General features: G+C 36.0%; 2 protein-coding genes across 4 annotated transcripts in view; both read left to right on the top strand.

Moving 5' to 3' along the window:
* Nucleotides 1-26,075, top strand: part of LOC136028245 (uncharacterized) — a 306,509-nt gene that overhangs the window by 66,266 nt on the left and 214,168 nt on the right. The gene's annotated exons all lie outside the window — the stretch shown is intronic.
* The window catches only part of LOC136042166 (glycine receptor subunit alpha-2-like), an 85,611-nt gene continuing 60,548 nt past the window's right edge, over nucleotides 1,013-26,075 (top strand). The window contains exons 1-2 of the mRNA XM_065727126.1: nucleotides 1,013-1,123; nucleotides 9,185-9,441. Of these exons, the coding sequence (XP_065583198.1) occupies nucleotides 1,013-1,123; nucleotides 9,185-9,441 (368 nt within the window). The remainder of the gene's footprint in view (nucleotides 1,124-9,184; nucleotides 9,442-26,075) is intronic.

Here is a 26,075-nt window from a genome sequence, read left to right as displayed (position 1 = left end):
ACTTATAATGACGTCATATACAAAGCCTTTGACGTCATATACAAACATACAAAATACATACATGACGTCATACTGCTCAATACTTATAATGACGTTAGTGGACGAACATGACGTCAGTTGACAAACAACTTATTTTTATATATATAGATGATACATTTGATCATTGTCTTGTTGCTTCTTACTTCTCTGGATAAAGAATGGAGCATGAAAAGAGACGAAATAAAAGTTGTAAAAGGGTAATTAACCAGAAAAGAATAGATGAAATGGAAATAAAAGTAAGAGATATAGATTGGAGTAATCTCTTAAATATTGAAGACCCGAATCAGTCAATTGTTTTATTTTATAGTAAGTTTAACCAAATATTTGACCGATGTCAAATGGGTATTAAGAAAATGTCAGGATTTACCTCGTAAGCCATTGTTTACTCAAAGCTTGTTAAATAGTATAAAAGAAAAAAAACAGATTATATAAGGTGAAGATACAGTATCCAAATGAAATTAATACTGAAAACTTTAAAAAACTTTAAGAAAACTTTAAGAAAGGCGATAATCTAAATAATTACAGGGTTATCACTATTTTATCACCTGTCTGTAAAGTTTTTGAAAAAATAATAAAGAGTAGATTTACCTCATTTTTAGTAACGAATATTTTTTTTCTCCCAATTAGTTTGGCTTCTAGCGTTGTAGGTCAACAGAGCAAGCAGTAGCTGCCTTATATAATTTCTTATCAGATTCTATGGATGATAGTTAATTGGTGGCAACTCTATTTTTTTTACATTAAAAAAGCTTTTGACACAATAGAACATACAATTATTTTTGATAAGTTGGAAAATATAGGAATTCGTGGAATAGCTCTTGATTTAGTGAGATCTTATTTACTAGAAAGAAGTTTTACAGTCTAAGTTGATGAGGAATCATCTCATATTTTTCTTTTAGAAAATATAGGGGTTCCACAAAGGTCTGTATTGGGACCGTTACTTTTTTTGATATACATAAATGACCTTCCAAACTGAATGCCTTTGGACGATGAATTACCAATATTGTTTGCAGATGACACAGTAATTAGTTTGAAGGCGGGCAACGAGGAGGACCTACGAGCGGCCCTCGAAACTGTTGCTTTTAATGTAAATTCTTTGTTTCATGCTAATCGACTAATGCCTAACCAGTGCTGCAACAAGTACTCCGAATTTTTACTTAAGTATCAAGTATTAAGTATTCATTGTTTTTTTTACTTAAGTATCAAGTATCAAGTACTTGCCAAAATTTTACTTAAGTAGTACGTCAAGTACTACCTCAAGTACTTAGTCTATATATTTTTACACAGCTTATATATATATATATATATATATATATATATATATATATATATATATATATATATGTATATATATATACTAGCTGTTGGTGTGGCGCTTCGCGCCACCCCAACACCTAGTTGGTGGGGGCGCTTCGCGCCCCCCCAAGCCTCCCGCGCGCGTAAGTCGTTACGCGCCATATTAATTACGCGCCATTGTAGTTGTGTCCCTATGTCCCACCTGTGAATATATATATATATATATATATATATATATATATATATATATATATATATATATATATATATATATATATATATATATATATATATATATATATATATATATATATATATATGTTTTTAACTACGTAAAACTTTCGAATATATATATATATATATATATATATATATATATATATATATATATATATATATATATATATATATATATATATATATATATATATATATATATATATATATATATATATATATATATATATATATATATATATATATATATATATATATATATATATATATATATATATATGTGTTTTTAACTACGCTAAACTTGCGAATATACAACATTCTTTGCTGTCCCTTTGTCTGTGCATATAAATAGATTGTCAGGTTTACCGACTCTTGAACATGCAACATATAATGGTCCATGGGAAAAAAATCCATAGTGAGATCTATACCTCATGATTCTAATGATTGCCCTTGAGCTTTGTTGATGGTGATTGCTAATCGACCATTCCCTGTGTCGCTGTCGTCATTTATATATCCCCCTTTGCCCCCCGGCGTCCCCGTTGTAGTTTTTTCCCTGTGTCCCGGTCGTCATTTATATTCCCCGTGTCCCGGTCGTCATTTGTGTCCCGGTGTCCCAGTCTGTGATTTCTCTTTGAGTGTCCCGGGCGTCATTTATATTCCTATCCCGTATACAGGGAATGTTCGATTAGCAATCACCATCAACAAAGCTCAAGGGCAATCATTAGAATAATGAGGTATAGATCTGAATAGAGATTGTTTTTCCCATGGACAATTATATGTTGCATGTTCAAGAGTCGGTAAACCTGACAATCTATTTATATGCAGAGACAATGGGACAGCCAAGAATGTTGTATATTCGCAAGTTTTACGTAGTTAAATATATATCTATATATATAAAAATAAGTTGTCTGTGTGTGGATCTGTGGATGGATCAGGTGACGTCATGTTTCGGCTGACGTCATGAAATTAGTTGCCATCATTTTTGCTTTGAAGGTGACGTCATTCAAGTTATATAAGACATATGTTCGCGTAGAAATCTATTAATGTTTAAGTTTACAATGACTGCTCAAAGATGAAGATGCTCAAAGAGTCTATGCCAAAAAACTTGCTGCTGATAGAGAAAGTCAGAAAAGAAAGCGTGCCGAGGAACTACCAGAGCAACGCGAAAGCAGACTTGCTGCTAAAAGAGAAAGTGAAAAAAGAAGGCGTGCCGAGGAATCAAAAGACCAGCAGGGAAACAGGCTTGAGGCTGATAGAGAAAGAAAGAACAGAAAGCATGCCGAGGAACTACCAGAGCAACGCAGAAGCAGACTTGCTGCTAAAAGAGAAAGTGAAAAAAGAAGGCGTGCCGAGGAATCAAAAGACCAGCAGGGAAACAGGCTTGAGGCTGATAGAGAAAGAAAGAACAGAAAGCATGCCGAGGAACTACCAGAGCAACGCAGAAGCAGACTTGCTGCTAAAAGAGAATGTGAAAAAAGAAGGCGTGCCGAGGAATTACAAGAACAGCAAGAAATCAGGCTTGCTGCTGATAGAGAGAGTAAGAAAAGAAAGCGTGCCGAGGAATCACAAGAACAGCAAGAAATCAGGCTTGCTGCTGATAGAGAAAGTAAGAAAAGAAAGCGTGCCGAGGAATTACAAGAACAGCAAGAAATCAGGCTTGCTGCTGATAGAGAAAGTAAGAAAAGAAAGCGTGCCGAGGAATCAGAGCAATCTGAAAGTTATCGCCTGGCATTCAGGTACAACCCAGTCGATGATTATAGCTTGAGTAGATGTGTTCAAATCGGGACAATGTCTAAAATTTGTCCCTATTGCAAGGCCTTGAAATTCAATGGTGAAACAATGGGAATGTGTTGCGCCTCAGGAAAAGTTAAACTTCCTCTATTGGCTGCACCACCAGAGCCATTGAAGACTTTCCTTACTGGAACTACGTCAGAATCTAAGCGTTTTTTTGTCAAAAATCAGACAATACAACTCATGTTTCCAAATGACGTCGTTTGGAGCCCAAATCGAAAATCCAGATCAATTTATGTCTACTTTCAAAGTAAAAGGGCAAATTTATCATAAAGCAGGGTCCCTTCTACCATTCTCAGGCAAGAATCATAAATTTTTACAATTGTACTTCATCAGTGATAGAAATTCTGAATTGAATGCACGTTGCGAAATTTCTCCCAACGTTGAAAGGACAATCGTTTCCCAATTGCAACATCTTTTCCACGAAAATAATAATTTAGTGCGTCTGTTCAAAACAGCCATCGATTTGATGCCTACTGATACTCATAAAATTGTTATTTCCGCTGACAAAACGCCTCCTGGCCAACATGTGCGTAGATACAATGCTCCGACTATCGACGAAGTGGCAATCGTTATGGTCGGTGATCAGTTTTACCTCGAGATATTATTCTACATAAGCGAAACGCTCAGTTGTTAAGAATTGCTGAAACTCATCGATCCTACGATGCCCTACAATATCCTATCATTTTTTGGGATGAAGCCGACGGCTATCACTTTAATATTAAATTGATGAATCAGCCACTAACAAAGAAATGAATAAGAAATGCAGTGCAATGCATTATTATTCCTATAGACTAATGATTCGGCAGGATGAAGAAAATTATATTTTAAAATGCCGTGAATTGTTTCACCAATTTGTCGTGGATATGTATGCTAAAATTGAATCAGAACGTTTGCTATATATCCGCCTGAATCAGACCAAGCTCCGCTCTGAACAATACATTCATTTGCGAGATGCAGTTATAAATGACGACTTGCCGTAAAAAAAACAAACAATGGAAAACCTAATAGATGCCACAATCTTGACAGGGCCTTATGAGGGTGAGGCTGTTCTTATTCCTCGCATTCCCATGATTCCAACGGATCTGCTTTTTCAATTTAAAAGATTTCAATTCCCAATTCGATTAGCATTTGCAACCACCATCAACAAAGCTCAAGGGCAATCACTAGAAAAATGCGGGTATAGATCTTAATACAAATTGCTTTACCAATGTACAATTGTATGTTGCATCTTTGAGGGTCGGTAAACCTGACAATCTATTTATACGCACAGACAATGGGACAGCGAAGACTGTTGTATATTCACAAGTTTTACGTAGTTAATTTGTATTGTATCTATCTATCTATCTATCTATATAAAAACGAGTTGTGTGTATGCATGTTTGTTTGTTTGTAAAAAGAGCGTTTGCATATGACGTCATTATTAGTACATACGGCTTTGTATATGGACAGACAATGGGAAAGCCAAGATGTTGTATATTCGCAAGTTTTACGTAGTTTGAAACACATATATAAATCTATCTATATTCACAGGTGGGACACAGGGACACAACTACAATGGCGCGTAACTAATATGGCGCGTAACGACTTACGCGCGCGGGGGGGCTTGGGGGGGCGCGAAGCGCCCACCAACTAGGTGTTGGGGTGGCGCGAAGCGCCACCCCAACAGCTAGTATATATATATATCTATATATATAAAATAAGTTGTCTGTGTGTGGATCTGTGGATGGATCAGGTGACGTCATGTTTCGGCTGACGTCATGAAATTAGTTGCCATCATTTTTGCTTGAAGGTGACGTCATTCAAGTTATATAAGACATATGTTCGCGTAGAAATCTATTAATGTTTAAGTTTACAATGACTGCTCAAAGATGAAGATGCTCAAAGAGTCTATGCCAAAAAACTTGCTGCTGATAGAGAAAGTCAGAAAAGAAAGCGTGCCGAGGAACTACCAGAGCAACGCGAAAGCAGACTTGCTGCTAAAAGAGAAAGTGAAAAAAGAAGGCGTGCCGAGGAATCAAAAGACCAACAGGGAAACAGGCTTGAGGCTGATAGAGAAAGAAAGAACAGAAAGCATGCCGAGGAACTACCAGAGCAACGCAGAAGCAGACTTGCTGCTAAAAGAGAAAGTGAAAAAAGAAGGCGTGCCGAGGAATCAAAAGACCAGCAGGGAAACAGGCTTGAGGCTGATAGAGAAAGAAAGAACAGAAAGCATGCCGAGGAACTACCAGAGCAACGCAGAAGCAGACTTGCTGCTAAAAGAGAATTTGAAAAAAGAAGGCGTGCCGAGGAATTACAAGAACAGCAAGAAATCAGGCTTGCTGCTGATAGAGAAAGTAAGAAAAGAAAGCCTGCCGAGGAATCACAAGAACAGCAAGAAATCAGGCTTGCTGCTGATAGAGAAAGTAAGAAAAGAAAGCGTGCCGAGGAATTACAAGAACAGCAAGAAATCAGGGTTGCTGCTGATAGAGAAAGTGAGAAAAGAAAGCGTGCCGAGGAATCAGAGCAATCTGAAAGTTATCGCCTGGCATTCAGGTACAACCCAGTCGATGATTATAGCTTGAGTAGATGTGTTCAAATCGGGACAATGTCTAAAATTTTGTCCCTATTGCAAGGCCTTGAAATTCAATGGTGAAACAATGGGAATGTGTTGCGCCTCAGGAAAAGTTAAACTTCCTCTATTGGCTGCACCACCAGAGCCATTGAATACTTTCCTTACTGGAACTACGTCAGAATCTAAGCGTTTTTTTTGTCAAAAATCAGACAATACAACTCATGTTTCCAAATGACGTCGTTTGGAGCCCAAATCGAAAATCCAGATCAATTTATGTCTACTTTCAAAGTAAAAGGGCAAATTTATCATAAAGCAGGGTCCCTTCTACCATTCTCAGGCGAGAATCATAAATTTTTACAATTGTACTTCATCAGTGATAGAAATTCTGAATTGAATGCACGTTGCGAAATTTCTCCCAACGTTGAAAGGACAATCGTTTCCCAATTGCAACATCTTTTCCACGAAAATAATAATTTAGTGCGTCTGTTCAAAACAGCCATCGATTTGATGCCTACTGATACTCATAAAATTGTTATTTCCGCTGACAAAACGCCTCCTGGCCAACATGTGCGTAGATACAATGCTCCGACTATCGACGAAGTGGCAATCGTTATGGTCGGTGATCAGTTTTTACCTCGAGATATTATTCTACATAAGCGAAACGCTCAGTTGTTAAGAATTGCTGAAACTCATCGATCCTACGATGCCCTACAATATCCTATCATTTTTTGGGATGGAGCCGACGGCTATCACTTTAATATTAAATTGATGAATCCAGCCACTAACAAAGAAATGAATAAGAAATGCAGTGCAATGCATTATTATTCCTATAGACTAATGATTCGGCAGGATGAAGAAAATTATATTTTAAAATGCCGTGAATTGTTTCACCAATTTGTCGTGGATATGTATGCTAAAATTGAATCAGAACGTTTGCTATATATCCGCCTGAATCAGACCAAGCTCCGCTCTGAACAATACATTCATTTGCGAGATGCAGTTATAAATGACGACTTGCCGTAAAAAAAAAACAATGGAAAACCTAACAGATGCCACAATCTTGACAGGGCCTTATGAGGGTGAGGCTGTTCTTATTCCTCGCATTCCCATGATTCCAACGGATCTGCTTTTTCAATTTAAAAGATTGCAATTCCCAATTCGATTAGCATTTGCAACCACCATCAACAAAGCTCAAGGGCAATCACTAGAAAAATGCGGTATAGATCTTAATACAGATTGCTTTACCAATGTACAATTGTATGTTGCATCTTTGAGGGTCGGTAAACCTGACAATCTATTTATACGCACAGACAATGGGACAGCGAAGACTGTTGTATATTCACAAGTTTTACGTAGTTAATTTGTATTGTATCTATCTATCTATCTATCTATATAAAAACGAGTTGTGTGTATGCATGTTTGTTTGTTTGTAAAAAGAGCGTTTGCATATGACGTCATTATTAGTACATACGGCTTTGTATATGGACAGACAATGGGAAAGCCAAGAATGTTGTATATTCGCAAGTTTTACGTAGTTTGAAACACATATATAAATCTATCTATATTCACAGGTGGGACACAGGGACACAACTACAATGGCGCGTAACTAATATGGCGCGTAACGACTTACGCGCGCGGGGGGGCTTGGGGGGGCGCGAAGCGCCCCACCAACTAGGTGTTGGGGTGGCGCGAAGCGCCACCCCAACAGCTAGTATATATATATATATATATATATATATATATATATATATATATATATATATATATATATATATATATATATATATATATATATATATATATATATATATATATATATATATATATATTCACAGGTGGGACACAGGAACACAACTACAATGGCGCGTAACTAATATGGCTCGTAACGACTTACGCGCGCGGGGGGGCTTCGGGGGCTCGAAGTGCCCCCACCAACTAGGTGTTGGGGTGGCGCTTCGCGCCACCCAAAGGCTAGTATATATATAAAAATAAGTTGTTTGTGTGTTGTGTGTTGACTGACGTCATGCATGTTTGTCGACTGACGTCATTATAAGGATTGAGCATTATGCCGTCATGAAGTTGTTTGTCAACTCACTTCATGTTTGTTATGACGTCAAAGGTTTTGTGTATTACGTCATTATAAGTATATAAGAAGGCCTTTCAAAGAGAAATTTTTAATATAGATTTTAAAATGGGAGAAGAACCTACAATGGCAACACCCGAGGAAGCTGCTCAAAGAGTCTATGCCAAAAGGCTTGCGGCTAATAGAGAAAGTATGAAAAGAAAGCTTGCCGAGGAATCACAACAACAGCGAGAAAACAGGCTTGCGTCTCAAAGAGAAATCACCAAAAGAAAGCGTGTCGAGGAATCACAATAGCAACCTGAAAATTTTTGCCTGGCATTAAGGTACAGCCCAGTCGATGATTATAGCTTGAGTAGATGTGTTCAAATCGGGACTATGTCTAAAATTTGTCCCTATTGCAAGACCTTGAAAATTAATGGTGAAACAGTGGGAATGTGTTGCGCCTCAGGACAAGTTAAACTTTCTCAACTGGCTGCACCATCAGAGCCATTGAAGACTTTGCTTACTGGAAATACGTCAGAATCTAAGCGTTTTCTGTTAAACATCAGAAAATAATTCATGTTTCCAAATGACGTCGTTTGGTGCCCAAATCGAAAATCGAGATCAATTTATGCCTACTTTCAAAGTAAAAGGGCAAATTTATCATAGAGCAGGGTCTGTTCTACCATTCTCAGGTGAGAATCATAAATTTTTACAACTGTACTTCATCATTGATAGAAATTCTGAATTGAATGCACGTTGCGAAATTTCTCCCGACATTGAAAGGACTATCGTTTCCCAATTGCAGCATCTTTTCCAACAAAATAATAATTTAGTGCGTCTGTTCAAAACAGCCATCAATTTGATGATTACTGATACGCATAAAATTGTTATTTCCGCTGACAAAACGCCTACTGGACAACATGTGCGTAAATACAATGCTCCAACTATCGCGAAGTGGCAATCGTTATGGTCGGTGATCAGTTTTTACCTCAATATATTATTCTTCATAAGCGAAACGCTCAGTTGGTAAGAATTGCTAAAACTCATCGATCATTATCGATGTCGATCAATATCCTATCATTTTTTGGGATGGAGCCGACGGCTATCACTTTAATAATAAATTGCAAGATCCATCCACTAACAAACAAACGGATAAGAAGTGCAGCGCAATACATTATTATTCATATAGACTAATGATTCGGCAGGATGAAGACAATTATATTTTAAAATACCGTCAATTGTTTCTCCAATACATCGTTGATATGTATGCAAAAATTGAATCAGAACGTTTGCTATATTTCCGTCTGAATCCGACCAAGCTCCGCTCTGAACAATACATTCATTTGCGAGATGCAGTTGTGAATGACGGTAATACCACAAACGTTGGAAGATTAACGATTTTTCCTTCGTTACATACTGGCAGTCCCCGTCATATGCATGAATATACTCAAGATGCTATTGCGTATGTTCGTCTCTATGGTCGTCCAGATTTATTTATTACATTTACATGTAATCAATCTTGGGACGAGATACGGCAGCTTTTACTTCAAGGACAATCAGCGGTTCATAGACATGACATTACAGCCCGTGTCTTCCGGCAGAAGTTGAAATCACTGATAAACCACTGATAAAACTTAAAGTGTTTGGGTCAGTGCGATGCTGGATGTACTCAGTGGAATGGCAAAAACGAGGATTGCCACACGCACATATTTTAATCTGGCTACATGATAAAATTAATTCTAATGAAATTGACGATGTGATTTTCGCTAAAATTCCTGATGAAAATGTCGATAAGGGGTTATGTGATATTGTTGTAAAAAATATGATACGTGGACCTTGCGGTGCACTGAATGAAAAATCACCATGCATGGCCAAAGGAAGGTGCACAAAGCAATATCCTCGACTTTTAGTACCCAACACAATTACTGGCAATGATGGTTACCCACGATATAGATGAAGATCTACTGAATATGGTGGTAAAACAGCAATAATAAAGAAGCATAACGGTACCACCATCGAAGTAGATAATCAGTGGGTTGTTCCATATTCACCTTTATAGTCAAAAACATTTAATGCACACATAAACGTTGAATACTGTAACTCCGTAAAGGCAATCAAATACATATGTAAATTCGTCGCCAAAGGCAGTGACATGGCAGTTTTTGGCTTACAGTCCGAAATCAGTGAGATCGATGAAATTGTACAATATCAGGCTGGAAGATACATTAGCAGTAATGAAGCTGTTTGGTGAATTCTTTCATTTCCGATACATGAACGAAGTCCAGCTGTTGTTCACTTAGCGGCATATTTACAGAGTATTGGAACTTCGAAAACAGGGTAAGTCAGTCGACGGCCAACATACCATCTTCAAAGATACCACGATAGGAAGACTCTACACCATTCAGCCCAATCAACATGAATGCTTCTTTCTCCGCCTACTTTTGGTGAATGTGCCCGGTCCGACGTCCTTTGAGTATTTGAGAACTGTAAACGGTACTATACATAACACTTACCGTCGTGCATGAATGCTCTGAATTTATTGGAGAATGACCAAAACTAGGATAACTGCATCAATGAAGCGTGCGAAACGTCAACTCTAAGTCAAATTCGTGCATTGTTTGGAATCATACTAACAACTTGCTCTCCTTCAGCTCCTACAGAGTTATGGGAAAAATATAAATCGAAAATGGCCGAGGATATACTCCATCGAAAACGGCTAGAGACGTCAGATATGACTTTTGATCTTACATCAGAAATTTATAACTACACTTTAGTAATTATTGAAGATTTGTGCGTATGTATGGCAAACAAACCTCTTCAGGGTTTTGGAAAGCCTTCACCTAATCGTAACGCTGCTGTTTCAACATGTGTAGAATTGGATCGTGAACAAAGTTACAGCACGAGTGATCTATTGTCGTATGTAAAAAATAACATTTCTAAGTTAACGTCTGAGCAAAAGGACATTTATGATAAGATAATGCATTGGGTCGATAACAACGTTGGAGAAATCTTCGATTTGGATGTGCTAGGAGGTACTGGTAAAACATTTTTGATAAAACTGATTCTGGCATCACTTCGATCAAAAAATGATATAGCGCTGGCAATTGCGTCGTCAAGAATAGCCGCAACGTTGCTGCCTGGTGGAAGAACTGCTCATTCCGCTTTGAAATTGCCTCTGAATTTTCATTCTACAGATACTCCCACGTGCAATATTTCCAAATCATCTGGGATGGGTAAATTATTGCAGCAATGCAAACTTATTAATTGGGATGAGTGCACAATGGCACACAAAAAATCGCTCGAAAATCTGGATCAATCACTGAGAGATTTGATTGTTTGCGGGAGATTTCAGGCCTATAATAGCTAGATCAACCCCTGCAGACGAAATGAATGCTTGCCTGAAAAATTCTAATTTATGGTCACACGTAAAGACATTAAAATCAACAACAAATATGTGTGTCCGATTGCAAAACGATGACTCTGGTCAAACATTTCCAGATCAATTTCTGGCAATTGGAAACGAAAAGCTCCAAGTAGACTCAATTTCAGGACGTATACAGCTGCCTGCTGAATTCTGTAATTTAGTGACGTCCAAAAATGAATTAGTTGAAAAAGTATTTCCGAATATTCTAACCAATTACAAAAATCATAAATGGCTAAAAGAACGAGCGATTCTGGCAGCCAAGAATAAAGACGTCCACGAAATCAACAATATTGGTCTGATCTTAATACAGAATTGTTTTTCCCATGGACAATTGTACGTTGCATGTTCGAGGGGCGGTAAATCTGACAATCTATTTTTATGCACTGACAATGGGACAGCGAAGAATGTTGTATATTCGCAAGTTTTACGTAGTTAATTTGTATTGTATATGTATATCTATCTATCTATCTATTTATAGATATAAAAATAAGTTTTATGTATGCATGTTTTTTTGTTTGTAAAAAGAGCGTTTGCATTTGACGTCATTATAAGTATATAAGGCTTTGTATATGCACAGACAATAGGACAGCCAAGAATGTTGTGTATTCGCAAGTTTTACGTAGTTAAAAACATATATACATCTATCTATATTCACAGGTGGGACACAGGGACACAACTACAATGGCGCGTAACTAATATGGCGCGTAACGACTTACGCACTCGGGGGGGGGGGCTTGGGGGGGGGGGCGTGAAGCGCCCCCATCCACTAGGTGTTGGATTGGCACTTCGCGCCACCCCAACAGCTAGTATATATATATAATAAGTTGTATGTTTGTGTGTTTGTCCACATATGACGTCATTATTAGGGGTTGACCCCTCCTCAACGCCTCGCTCTATACGCTAAAGTTTGGCTCTTTCTCACAACTCTACTTTTTAAGACAATAAGAAACTTTTGCGTAAAGAACGAGGCGTTGAGGAGGGGTCAACCCTTTTTATATACGGGATAATTTCTGTTCGTTTTAAGTTTTAATGTCGCTCCTTACTTGCAGTTAAAAAACTTATTTTTTAAAATTTAATTTCTGAACGTTTTCTGATTAATGCGTGTTTTGATTTTGTCTCAACGCACATGAATAATAAAAACGAAATTTGCATATTATTAATTTTTTTGGCTAATTGGGTTTCTCATAATTTTGATCGAATGATTTTAATAAAAACTGGGGCAGGCAAGGGGGCCTAGTTGTCCTCCAATTTTTGGTTACTTGAAAATGCAACTAGTTTTTTTTTCACGAACGTTTTTGCTAGTAATAAACATACGTACCTTACGAATTAATTTACGTAACGAACTTCTATATTTTTTTATTTTTATAAACAAACGCCCCCCATCCCGAAGCCCCCCCGCGCGTAAGTCGTTACGCGCCATATTAGTTACGCGCCATTGTAGTTGTGTCCCTGTGTACCACCTATGAATATAGATAGATATATATATGTGTTACGAACTACGCAAAACTTGCGAATATACAACATTCCTTATGTACTTATAACGTCATATGCAAACGCTCTTTTTAAAAACAAACAAACATGCATACAAACAACTCGTTTTTATATAGACAGATAGATAGATAGATACAATACAAATTAATTGCGTAAAACTTGCGAATATACAACATTCTTCGCTGTCCATTTGTCACTGCATATAAAAATTGTCAGGTTTACCGACCCTCGAAGATGCAACGTACAATTGTCCATGGGAAAAACAATCAGTATTAAGATCTATACCACATTTTTCTAATGATTGACCTTGAGCTTTGTTGATGGTGATTGCAAATGCTAATCGAATTGGGAATTGCAATCTTTTAAATTGAAAAGGCAGATCCGTTGGAATCATGGGAATGCGAGGAATAAGATCAGCCTCACCCTCAAAAGGCCCTGTCAAGATTGTGGCCTCTATTACGTTTTCCATCGTTTTTTTTTACAGCGAGTCGCGTGCCATTGCAAAGCTTTGGTGGGTTGATATTTCTTAACAGTATTATTGGTACACCTATTTTTAGTTGTAGCACGTGTGGTGGAAACCCTGAAAGATCCACGGAATTTAAAAATTCAGATGGATAATTAACCGCATCATTTGGTTCCAAAACTGTGTCGACTGACTTGTAAAGGACTGCCTGGTCTCGAATCTCGGTTTAAAACAATATTGTTGATTTCGTGGACGTCTATATTTTTGGGTGCAAGAATCGCTATTTCACTTAGCCATTTATTATTTTTATAAATTTCTAAAATATTCGGAAATACTTTTTCAATCAATTCATTTTTGGACGTCACTAAATTACAGAATTCAGCAGGTAGTTGTATACGTCCTGAAATTGAGTCTACTGGGAGCTTTCCGTTTCCAATTGCAATCAATGACGCATATTTGTAGTTAATTTTAATGTTTTTACGTGTGCCCATAAATTAGAATTTTTCAGGCAAGCATTCATTTCGTCTGCAGGGGCTGATCTAGGTGTTATAGGTATTGTTTACTTGAAATCTCCCGCAATGCCAGAATCAGTTTTATCAAAATCTTTTACCAGTACCTCCTGGCGCATCCAAAAAGAAAATTTCTCCAACGTTGTTATCGACACAATGCATTATCGTATCATAAATGTCTTTTTGTTCCGATGTTAACTTGGAAATGTTATTTTGTACATACGACAATAGATCACTCGTACTGTAACTTTGTTCACGATCCAATTCTACACATGTCGAAACAGCAGCGGTACAATTAGGTGAAGGCATTCCCAAATCCTGAAGAGGTTTGTTTGCCATACATACGCACAAATCTTCTATAATAACTAAAGTGTAGTTATAAATTTCTGATGTAAAATCAAAAGTCATATCTGACGTCTCTAACCGTTTTCGATGGAGTATATCTTCGGACATTTTCGATTTATATTTTCCCCATAACTCTGTAGGAGCTGAAGGAGAGCAAGTTGTTAGAGTGATTCCAAACAATGCACGAATTTGACTTGGAGTTGACGTTTCGCACGCGTCATTGATGCAGTTATCCCAGTGTTGGTCATCAATATATATAAAAATAAGTCGTCTGTGTGTCTGTGTGTCGAGTGACGTCATGTTTGTGTGTCGACTGACGCCATATTTGTCGACTGACGAAATTACAGACCGGGACACCGGGACACAAATGACGACCGGGACACCGGGACATCTTCTATCGATCTATATATATATAAATAAGTTGTCTGTGTGTGTATGTGTGTGTCAAGTGACGTCATGTTTGTGAGTCGACTGACGAAATTAAAGACCGGGACATCGGGGCACAAATGACGACCGGGACACCGGGACATCTATTTATCTTTCTATATATATAAAAATACGTTGTCTGTGTGTGTGTGTTTATCAAGTGACGTCATGTTTGTGTGTCGACTGACGTCATGTTTGTCGACTGACGAAATTAAAGACCGAGACATTGGGATACAAATGACGACCGGGACACCGGGACATAGGGAATATAAATGACGACCGGGACACTCAAAGAGAAAGCGACTGGGACACAAGGAATGTTCGATTAGCAATCACCATCAACAAAGCACCGGGACACAAATGACGACCGGGACACAGGGAATATAAATGACAACCAGGACGCTCAAAGAGAAATTACAGACCGGGACACTGGAACACAAATAACGACCGGGACAAAAATGATGACCAGGACACCGGGACACAGGGAATATAAATAACGACCGCGACAATCAAAGAGAAATTACAGACTGGGACACAGGGAGACAACAACTAACGGGGACGCCGGGGGGCACAGGGGGATATATAAATGACGACGGGGACACAGAGAATGTTCGATTAGCAATCACCATCAACAAAGCTCAGGGGCAATCATTAGAATAATGAGGTAAATATATATATATATATATATATATATATATATATATATATATATATATATATATATATATATATATATATATATATATATATATATATATATATATATATATTTATAGGTGGGGCACAGGGACACAATAGGGAATATAAATGACGACCGGGACACTCAAAGAGAAAGCGACCGGGACACAAGGAATGTTCGATTAGCAATCAGGGACACAGGGAAACAACAACAACGGGGACGCTGGGGGGCACAGGGGGACATATAAATGACGACGGGGACACAGGGAATGTTCGATTAGCAATCGCCATCAACAAAGCTCAAGGGCAATCATTAGATCTGAACACATATTGTTTTTCCCATGGACAATTATATATTGCATGTTCAAGAGTCGGTAAACCTGACAATCTATTTATATGCATAGACAATGGGACAGCCAAGAATGTTGTATATTCGCAAGTTTTACGTAGTTAAAAATATATTTATATCTATCTATATTCACAGGTGGGACACAGGGACACAACTACAATGGTGCGTAACCAATATGGCGCGTAACGACTTAAGCGCGTGGGGGGGCTTGGGGGGGGGGGGGAGGCGCGAAGCGCCCCCACCAACTAGGTGTTGGGGTGGCGCGAAGCGTTACCCCAACAGCTAGTAGGGAATTTATAAAAATAAGTTGTCTGTGTGTCAAGTGACGTCATGTTTGTGTGTCGACTGACGTCATGTTTGTCGACTGACGAAATTACAGACCGGGACATCGGGACACAAATGACGACCGGGACACCGGGACATAGGGAATATAAATGACGACCGGGACACTCAAAGAGAAAGCGACCAGGACACAATGAATGTTCGATTAGCAATCACCATCAACAAAGCACCGGGACACAAATGACGACCGGGACACAGGGAATATAAATGACGACCAGGACACTCAAAGAGAAATTACAGACCGGAACACCGGAACACAAATGGTGACCGGGACAAAATGACGACCAGGACACCGGGACACAGGGAAAACAACAACAAGGACGCCGGGGGCACAGGGGGATATATAAATGACAACGGGGACACAGGGAATGCTCGATTAGCATTCATCATCAACAAAGCTCAAGGGCAATCATTAGAATAATGAGGTATAGATCTGAATACAGATTGTTTTTCCCATAGACAATTATATGTTGCATGTTCAAGAGTCGGTAAACCTGACAATCTATAAATATGCACAGACAATGGGACAGCCAAGAATGTTGTATATTCGCAAGTTTTACGTAGTTAAATATATATATATATATATATATATATATATATATATATATATATATATATATATATATATATATATATATATATATATATATATACTAGCTGTATACACCTAGTTGTCTGGTGTAGAGTTGTCTATACACCTAGTTGTCTAGTTGTCCACCAACACCTAGTTGGTGGGGGCGCTTCGCGCCCCCTCCCCCAAGCCCCCCCGCGCGCGTAAGTCGTTACGCGCCATATTAGTTACGCGCCATTGTAGTTGTGTCCCTATGTCCCACCTGTGAATATAGATATATATATATATATATATATATATATATATATATATATATATATATATATATATATATATATATATATATATATATATATATATATCTATATATATAAAAATAAGTTGTCTGTCCGTTACGCTGGATTATATCTTCTATATATATAAAAGAAAACAAACTAGAATGTAAAAACTGGAAATTGCATAAATATTTCGAAATATTTTGACAATAGATAAAAGTAATTCGAAAAAGAAAAATGGTAAAAAACTAAAAAAAAACTAAGAGAAAAACTAAAAAAAAAATTAAAAATTAAAAAAATTAAAAAAAGAAAAAACCTAAAAAGAAAAAACGTAAAAAAATAAAAAAGATAAAAAACTAAAAAAAAACTAAAAAAGCTAAAAACTTAAAAAAGAAAAAACTAAAAAAAAACTGGGAATTGCACAAATATTTCAATATATTTTGACAATAGATTAAAGTAATTCGAAAACTTTAAAACAGATACCCCAAATTTGACGTTTAATTTAAATTGTTGGAGCTTTAGCATGCTTGGCACGTAAAGATTTTTCCAAGTGTCAATGTTAGAATGAACATTGAGAAATTGAAGAAAACAAATCAATAAAAAGAAGAAACTAAAAAAAGAAAAAACTAAAAAAGAAAAAAAACTAAAGAAGAAACTGTATCTATATATATAAAAATCTATCTTCTATCTATATAAAAATAAGTTGTCTGTCCGTTACGGCAGATTATATCTTAAATATATATAAAAATGAAACTAAACTGAAAAGCAAACTGAAACTAAAAATGTAGAAACTGGTAATTGCATAAATATTTCTATATATTTTGACAATAGATTAAAGTAATTCGAAAACCTTATAACAGATATTTATAAATTTGAGTTTTATTATAAATTGTCGAGTGTTTGCATGCTTGGTACGTAAAATTTTTTTCTAACATCAATGTTAGAATGAAAACTGAAAAATTGAAAAACATTGAAAAAGGTAGAATGTTACCAAAAAGCAAAACCAGGTTTGCGGTTCAAGGAGAAATGGCCAGATTAAGAATGTGCAATTTACGTCAACGAAGGCGTGTCGAGGAACTACCAGAGCAACGCGAAACCAGACTTGCTTCTGAAAGAGAAAGTAAAAAAAGAAGGCGTGCCGAGGAATCAAAAGAACAGCAGGGAAACAGGCTTGAGGCTGATAGAGAAAGTAAGAAAAGAAAGCGTGCCGAGGAATCAGAGCTATCTGAAAGTTATCGCCTGGCATTCAGGTACAACCCAGTCGATGATTATAGCTTGAGTAGATGTGTTCAAATCGGGACAATGTCTAAAATTTGTCCCTATTGCAAGGCCTTGAAATTCAATGGTGAAACAATGGGAATGTGTTGCGCCTCAGGAAAAGTTAAACTTCCTCTATTGGCTGCACCACCAGAGCCATTGAAGACTCTCCTTACTGGAAATACGTCAGAATCTAAGCGTTTTTTGTCAAAAATCAGACAATACAACTCATGTTTCCAAATGACGTCGTTTGGAGCCCAAATCGAAAATCCAGATCAATTTATGCCTACTTTCAAAGTAAAAGGGCAAATTTATCATAAAGCAGGGTCCCTTCTACCATTCTCAGGCGAGAATCATAAATTTTTACAATTGTACTTCATCAGTGATAGAAATTCTGAATTGAATGCACGTTGCGAAATTTCTCCCAACGTTGAAAGGACAATCGTTTCCCAATTGCAACATCTTTTCCACGAAAATAATAAGTTAGTGCGTCTGTTCAAAATAGCCATCGATTTGATGCCTACTGATACTCATAAAATTGTTATTTCCGCTGACAAAACGCCTCCTGGCCAACATGTGCGTAGATACAATGCTCCGACTATCGACGAAGTGGCAATCGTTATGGTCGGTGATCAGTTTTTACCTCGAGATATTATTCTACATAAGCGAAACGCTCAGTTGTTAAGAATTGCTGAAACTCATCGATGCTACGATGCCCTACAATATCCTATCATTTTTTGGGATGGAGCCGACGGCTATCACTTTAATATTAAATTGCAATGGCACTCGACTTGCCGTAAAAAAAACAATGGAAAACCTAATAGAGGCCACAATCCTGACAGGGCCTTTTGAGGGTGAGGCTGTTCTTATTCCTCGCATTCCCATGATTCCAACAGATCTGCCTTTTCAATTTAAAAGATTGGAATTCCCAATTCGATTAGCATTTGCAATCACCATTAACAAAGCTCAATGTCAATCATTAGAAAAATGTGGTATTGATCTTAATACTGATTGTTTTTCCCATGGACAATTGTACGTTGCATGTTCGAGGGTCGGTAAACCTGACAATCTATTTATATGCAGCGAGAATTGGACAGCGAAGAATGTTGTATATTCGCAAGTTTTACGCAGTTAATTTGTATTTCGGAACCAAATGAAGCGGTTAATTATCCATCTGAATTTTTAAATTCCATAGATCCTTCAGGGTGTCCACCACACCTGCTACAACTAAAAATAGGCGTACCAATAATACTTTTAAGAAATATCAACCCACCAAAGCTTTGCAATGGCACGCGACTTGCCGTAAAAAAAAATGGAAAACCTAATAGATGCCACAATCTTGACAGGGCCTTATGAGGGTGAGGCTGTTCTTATTCCTCGCATTCCCATGATTCCAACGGATCTGCTTTTTCAATTTAAAAGATTACAATTCCCAATTCGATTAGCATTTGCAACCACCATCAACAAAGCTCAAGGGCAATCACTAGAAAAATGCGGTATAGATCTTAATACAGATTGCTTTACCAATGTACAATTGTATGTTGCATCTTTGAGGGTCGGTAAACCTGACAATCTATTTATACGCACAGACAATGGGACAGCGAAGACTGTTGTATATTCACAAGTTTTACGTAGTTAATTTGTATTGTATCTATCTATCTATCTACCTATATAAAAACGAGTTGTGTGTATGCATGTTTGTTTGTTTGTAAAAAGAGCGTTTGCATATGACGTCATTATTAGTACATACGGCTTTGTATATGGACAGACAATGGGAAAGCCAAGAATGTTGTATATTCGCAATTTTTACGTAGTTTGAAACACATATATAAATCTATCTATATTCACAGGTGGGACACAGGGACACAACTACAATGGCGCGTAACTAATATGGCGCGTAACTAATATGGCGCGTAACGACTTACGCGCGCGGGGGGGCTTGGGGGGGCGCGAAGCGCCCCACCAACTAGGTGTTGGGGTGGCGCGAAGCGCCACCCCAACAGCTATTATATATATATATATATATATATATATATATATATATATATATATATATATATATATATATATATATATATATATATATATATATATATATATATATATATATATATATCTATATATATATAAATAAGTTGTCTGTGTGTGGATCTGTGTGTGGATCAGGTGACGTCATGTTTGTCCGCATATGACGTCTGAATTATTTCACACTAATACAAAAGAAGAAAAAAAAATAAAAAAGGTAAAAACTACAAAAAAACTAAAAAGAAAAAAAAACTAACAAAGCTAAAAAACCAAAAAAAAACTAAAAAAAGGTAAAAATCTAATAACTAAAAAAAACTGAAAAAATAAAAAAAAGGCAAAAACTACAAAAAAAATAAAAACTAATAAAAAAACTAAAAAAGCTAAAAAACTAAAAAAACTAAAAAAAACTAAAAAAAGGTAAAAAACTAAAAAAAACTAAAAACGAAAAAAGAAAAAAACTAAAAAACTAAAAAAGCTAAAAAACTAAAAAAAACTAAAAAAAGGTAAAAAACTAAAAAATAAAAAAAAATAAAAAAACTAAAAAAAGGCAAAAACTAAAAAAAAACTAAAAACTAATAAAAAAACTAAAAAAGCTAAAAAACTAAAAAAACTAAAAAACTAAAAAAAGGTAAAAAACAAAAAAAACTAAAAACTAAAAAAGAAAAAACTAAAAAAAAGGAAAAAACTGAAAAATAAGAGAAAAAGAAAACTAAAAAAATATTAATAAATATAAAAAATATAAATATAAATATAATATAAATTAGCAATCAACAAAGCACCGAGACACAAATGACGACCGGGACACAGGGAGTATAAATGACGACCAGGACATGAGTAAAAAAAAAACTAAAAAAACTAAAAAAATGGTAAAAACTACAAAAAAACTAAAAACTAATAAAAAAACTAAAAAATCTAAAAATCTAAATAAACTAAAAAAGGAAAAAAATAAAGGAGAAAAACAAAACTAAAAAACGAATGTATATACAGACCGGGACACCGGGATACAAATGACGACCGGGACACAGGGAATATAAATGACGACCGGGACACAGGGACACAACTACAATGGGGACGCCGGCGGGCACAGGGGGATATAAATGACGACCGGGACACCGGGACACAAGGAATATAAATGACGCCCGGGACACTCAAAGAGAAATCACAGACTGGAACACCGGGACACAAATGACGACCGGGACACAGGGAATATAAATGACGACCGGGACACAGGGACATAACTACAAAGGGGACGCCGGGGTGCACAGGGGGATATATAAATGACGATGGCGACTCAGGGAATGGTCGATTAGCAATCACCATCAACAAAGCTCAAGGGCAATCATTAGAATCATGAGGTATAGATCTGAATACGGATTGTTTTCCCATGGACCATTATATGTTGCATGTTCAAGAGTCGGTAAACCTGACAATCTATTTATATGCACAGACAATGGGACAGCAAAGAATGTTGTATATTCGCAAGTTTTACGTAGTTAAAAACATATATATATATATATATATATATATATATATATATATATATATATATATATATATATATATATATATATATATATATATATATATATATATATATATATATATATATCTATATTCACAGGTGGGACATAGGGACACAACTACAATGGCGCGTAACTAATATGGCGCGTAACGACTTACGCGCGCGGGGGGGATTGGGGGGGGGCGCGAAGCGCCCCCACCATCTAGGTGTTGGGGTGGCGTGAAGCGCCACCCCAACAGCTAGTATATATATATATATATATTTAATTATATATATATATATATATATATGTTTTTAACTACGTAAAACTTGCGAATATACAACATTCTTTGCTGTCCCATTGTCTGTGCATATAAATAGATTGTCAGGTTTACCGACTCTTGAACATGCAACATATAATGGTCCATGGGAAAACAATCCGTATTCAGATCTATACCTCATGATTCTAATGATTGCCCTTGAGCTTTGTTGATGGTGATTGCTAATCGACCATTCCCTGAGTCGCCATCGTCATTTATATATCCCCCTGTGCACCCCGGCGTCCCCTTTGTAGTTATGTCCCTGTGTCCCGGTCGTCATTTATATTCCCTGTGTCCCGGTCGTCATTTGTGTCCCGGTGTTCCAGTCTGTGATTTCTCTTTGAGTGTCCCGGGCGTCATTTATATTCCTTGTGTCCCGGTGTCCCGGTCGTCATTTATATCCCCCTCTGCCCCCCGGCGTCCCCATTGTAGTTGTGTCCCTGTGTCCCGGTCGTCATTTATATTCCCTGTGTCCCGGTCGTCATTTGTATCCCGGTGTCCCGGTCTGTATATACATTCGTTTTTTAGTTTTGTTTTTCTCCTTTATTTTTTTCTTTTTTTCTTTTTTTTCTTTTTTAGTCTGTTTAGATTTTTAGATTTTTTAGTTTTTTTTATTAGTTTTTAGTTTTTTGTAGTTTTTACCATTTTTTTAGTTTTTTTAGTTTTTTTTTTACTTATGTCCTGGTCGTCATTTATACTCCCTGTGTCCCGGTCGTCATTTGTGTCTCGGTGCTTTGTTGATTGCTAATTTATATTATATTTATATTTATATTTTTTATATTTATTAATATTTTTTTAGTTTTCATTTTCTCTTATTTTTCAGTTTTTTCCTTTTTTTTAGTTTTTTCTTTTTTAGTTTTTAGTTTTTTTTTGTTTTTTACCTTTTTTTAGTTTTTTTAGTTTTTTTAGTTTTTTAGCTTTTTTAGTTTTTTTATTAGTTTTTAGTTTTTTTTTAGTTTTTGCCTTTTTTTAGTTTTTTCAGTTTTTTTTAGTTTTTAGTTTTTTACCTTTTTTTAGTTTTTTTTAGTTTTTTAGCTTTTTTAGTTTTTTTTCTTTTTAGTTTTTTTTGTAGTTTTTACCTTTTTTAGTTTTTTTTCTTCTTTTGTATTAGTGTGAAATAATTCAGACGTCATATGCGGACAAACACGACGTCACTCGACAGACAGACAGACAGACATAACCCACAAACAACTTATTTTTATATATATTTATTCATATTTTTTAGTTTTCTTTTTCTCTTTTATTTTTCAGTGTTTTCCTTTTTTTTAGTTTTTTTCTTTTTAGTTTTTAGTTTTTTTTTAGTTTTTTACCTTTTTTTAGTTTTTTTTTAGTTTTTTTAGTTTTTTAGCTTTTTTAGTTTTTTTATTAGTTTTTGCCACCCCAACACCTAGTTGGTGGGGGCGCTTCGCGCCCCCCCAAGCCCCCCCGCGCGCGTAAGTCGTTACGCGCCATAATAGTTACGCGCCATTGTAGTTGTGTCCCTATGTCCCACCTGTGAATATAGATAGATATATATATATATGGTTTTAACTACGTAAAACTTGCGAATATACAACATTCTTTGCTGTCCCATTGTCTTTGCATATAAATAGATTGTCAGGTTTACCGACTCTTGAACATGCAACATATAATGGTCCCGTCATTTACATCCCCCTGTTTCCTCCGGTGTCCCCGTTGTAGTTGTGTCCCTGTGTCCCGGTCGTCATTTGTATCCCGGTGTCCCGGTCTGTATATACATTCGTTTTTTAGTTTTGTTTTCTCCTTTATTTTTTTCCTTTTTTTTTCTTTTTTAGCTTATTTAGATTTTTAGATTTTTTAGTTTTTTTATTAGTTTTTAGTTTTTTTTTCTTTTTAGTTTTTTTGTCCCGGTCGTCATTTATATCCCCCTGTTTTCCCCGGTGTCCCCGTTGTAGTTGTGTCCCTGTGTCCCGGTCGTCATTTATATTCCCTGTGTCCCGGTCGTCATTTGTATCCCGGTGTACCGGTCTGTATATACATTCGTTTTTTAGTTTTGTTTTTCTCCTTTATTTTTTTCCTTTTTTTTCTTTTTTAGTTTATTTAGATTTTTAGATTTTTTAGTTTTTTTATTAGTTTTTAGTTTTTTTTTCTTTTTAGTTTTTTAGCTTATTTTTCAGTTTTTTCCTTTTTTTTAGTTTTTTTTAGTTTTTAGTTTTTTAGTTTTTACCTTTTTTAGTTTTTTTAGTTTTTTTAGTTTTTTAGCTTTTTTATTTTTTTATTAGTTTTTAGTTTTTTTTGTAGTTTTTGCCTTTTTTTTAGTTTTTTTTAGTTTTTTAGCTTTTTTATTAGTTTTTAGTTTTTTTTGTAGTTTTTGCCTTTTTTAGTTTGACAACTTATTTTTATATATATAGATAGTTTTTTTTTTTTACTTATGTCCTGGTCGTCATTTATACTCCCTGTGTCCCGGGGTGCTTTGTTGATTGCTAATCGAACATTCCTTTTGTCCTGGTCGCTTTCTCTTTGAGTGTCGTCATTTATTAGTTTTTTCCTTTTTTTCTTTTTAGTTTTTTATTGGTTTTTACCTTTATTTTAGCTTATTTTTCAGTTTTTTCCTTTTTTTTAGTTTTTTTTTATTTTTTATTTTTTTTAGTTTTTTACCTTTTTTTAGTTTTTTTAGTTTTTTTAGTTTTTTAGCTTTTTTACTTTTTTTATTAGTTTTTAGTTTTTTTTTGTAGTTTTTGCCTTTTTTTAGTTTTTTCAGTTTTTTTTTTAGTTTTTTATTGGTTTTTACCTTTATAGTTTTTTTAGTTTTTTAGCTTTTTTATTTTTTTTATTAGTTTTAGTTTTTTTTGTAGTTTTTGCCTTTTTTTAGTTTTTTCAGTTTTGACGTCACCTGATCCAGTTTTTTCAGGTGACGTCACCTGACACATCCATCCACACATCCACAGACAGACAACTTATTTTTATATATATAGATATATATATATATATATATATATATATATATATATATATATATATATATATATATATATATATATATATATATATATATATTCACAGGTGGGATACAACTACAATGGCGCGTAAAGACTTACGCGCGCGGGGGGGCTGGGGGTTTTGCGAAGCGTCCCCACCAACTAGGTGTTGGGGTGGCGCGAAGCGCCATCCCAACAGCTAGTTCTCCAATAAATTCAGAGCTTGGCATGCACTACGGTAAGTGTCATGTATAGTACCGTTTACAGTTCTCAAATACTCAAAGGACGTTGGACCGGGTTCATTCACCAAAAGCAGGCGTAGAAAGAAGCATTCATGTTGATTGGGGTGAACGGTGTAGAGTTTTCCTATCGTGGTATCTTTGAAGATGGTAGGTTGGCCGTCGACTGATTTATCCTGTTTTCGACGTTCAAATACTTTATTTTTAGTATTCCACGTGTAATACCAAGGCACTTCAGTATACAGCAGTTTTTCCGCAAAAGAATCATTTTTGCATAGCGAAAAGAAAGCAGTTAACTTTGTATCCGGTGGATTCAGGGCTCTTTGTTGCACGTTAGATTTCGAAAAATAAACACGTTGACCATTCTGTAAATATACCGCTAAGTGAACAACAGCTGGACTACGTTCATGTATCGGAAATGAAAGAATTCGCCAAACAGCTTTATTACTGCTTATGTATCTTCCAGCCTGATATTGTACGATTTCGTCGATATCTTTGATTTTGGACTGCAAGCCAAAAACTTCATGACGACATGACATGATGACATGACGTCACTCGACAGACACACAGACAACTTATTTTTATATATATAGATACGTCAGTTGACAAACATGACGTCAGTCGACACACAAACATGACGTCAGTAGACAGACACACAGACAAACAACTTATTTATATATATATATAGATATCAGGGGGTTCGCCCTCTCGTCAATATCTCGTTTTTTACACTAAAGCTTGAATTTTGTCCCATATCTTCAAGAATGACCCCTGAATCAGAAAGGCGTTAGAATAAATAGTTGGAATTACTAAAAATACTTTAGCGTCAAGAGCAAGGTACTGTGGAGAAGAATCTCTTTGTACAAGTAATATTTTATGTTCATTTTAAGTTCTAGTTCTGCTCATTTCCTCCAGTTGAAAAAAATATTTTTATTTTCTCATTGT

Source organism: Artemia franciscana, chromosome 1 (assembly GCF_032884065.1).
Source record: "Artemia franciscana chromosome 1, ASM3288406v1, whole genome shotgun sequence".
Taxonomy (NCBI): domain Eukaryota; kingdom Metazoa; phylum Arthropoda; class Branchiopoda; order Anostraca; family Artemiidae; genus Artemia; species Artemia franciscana.
This window is presented reverse-complemented; position numbering and strand designations above follow the sequence as displayed.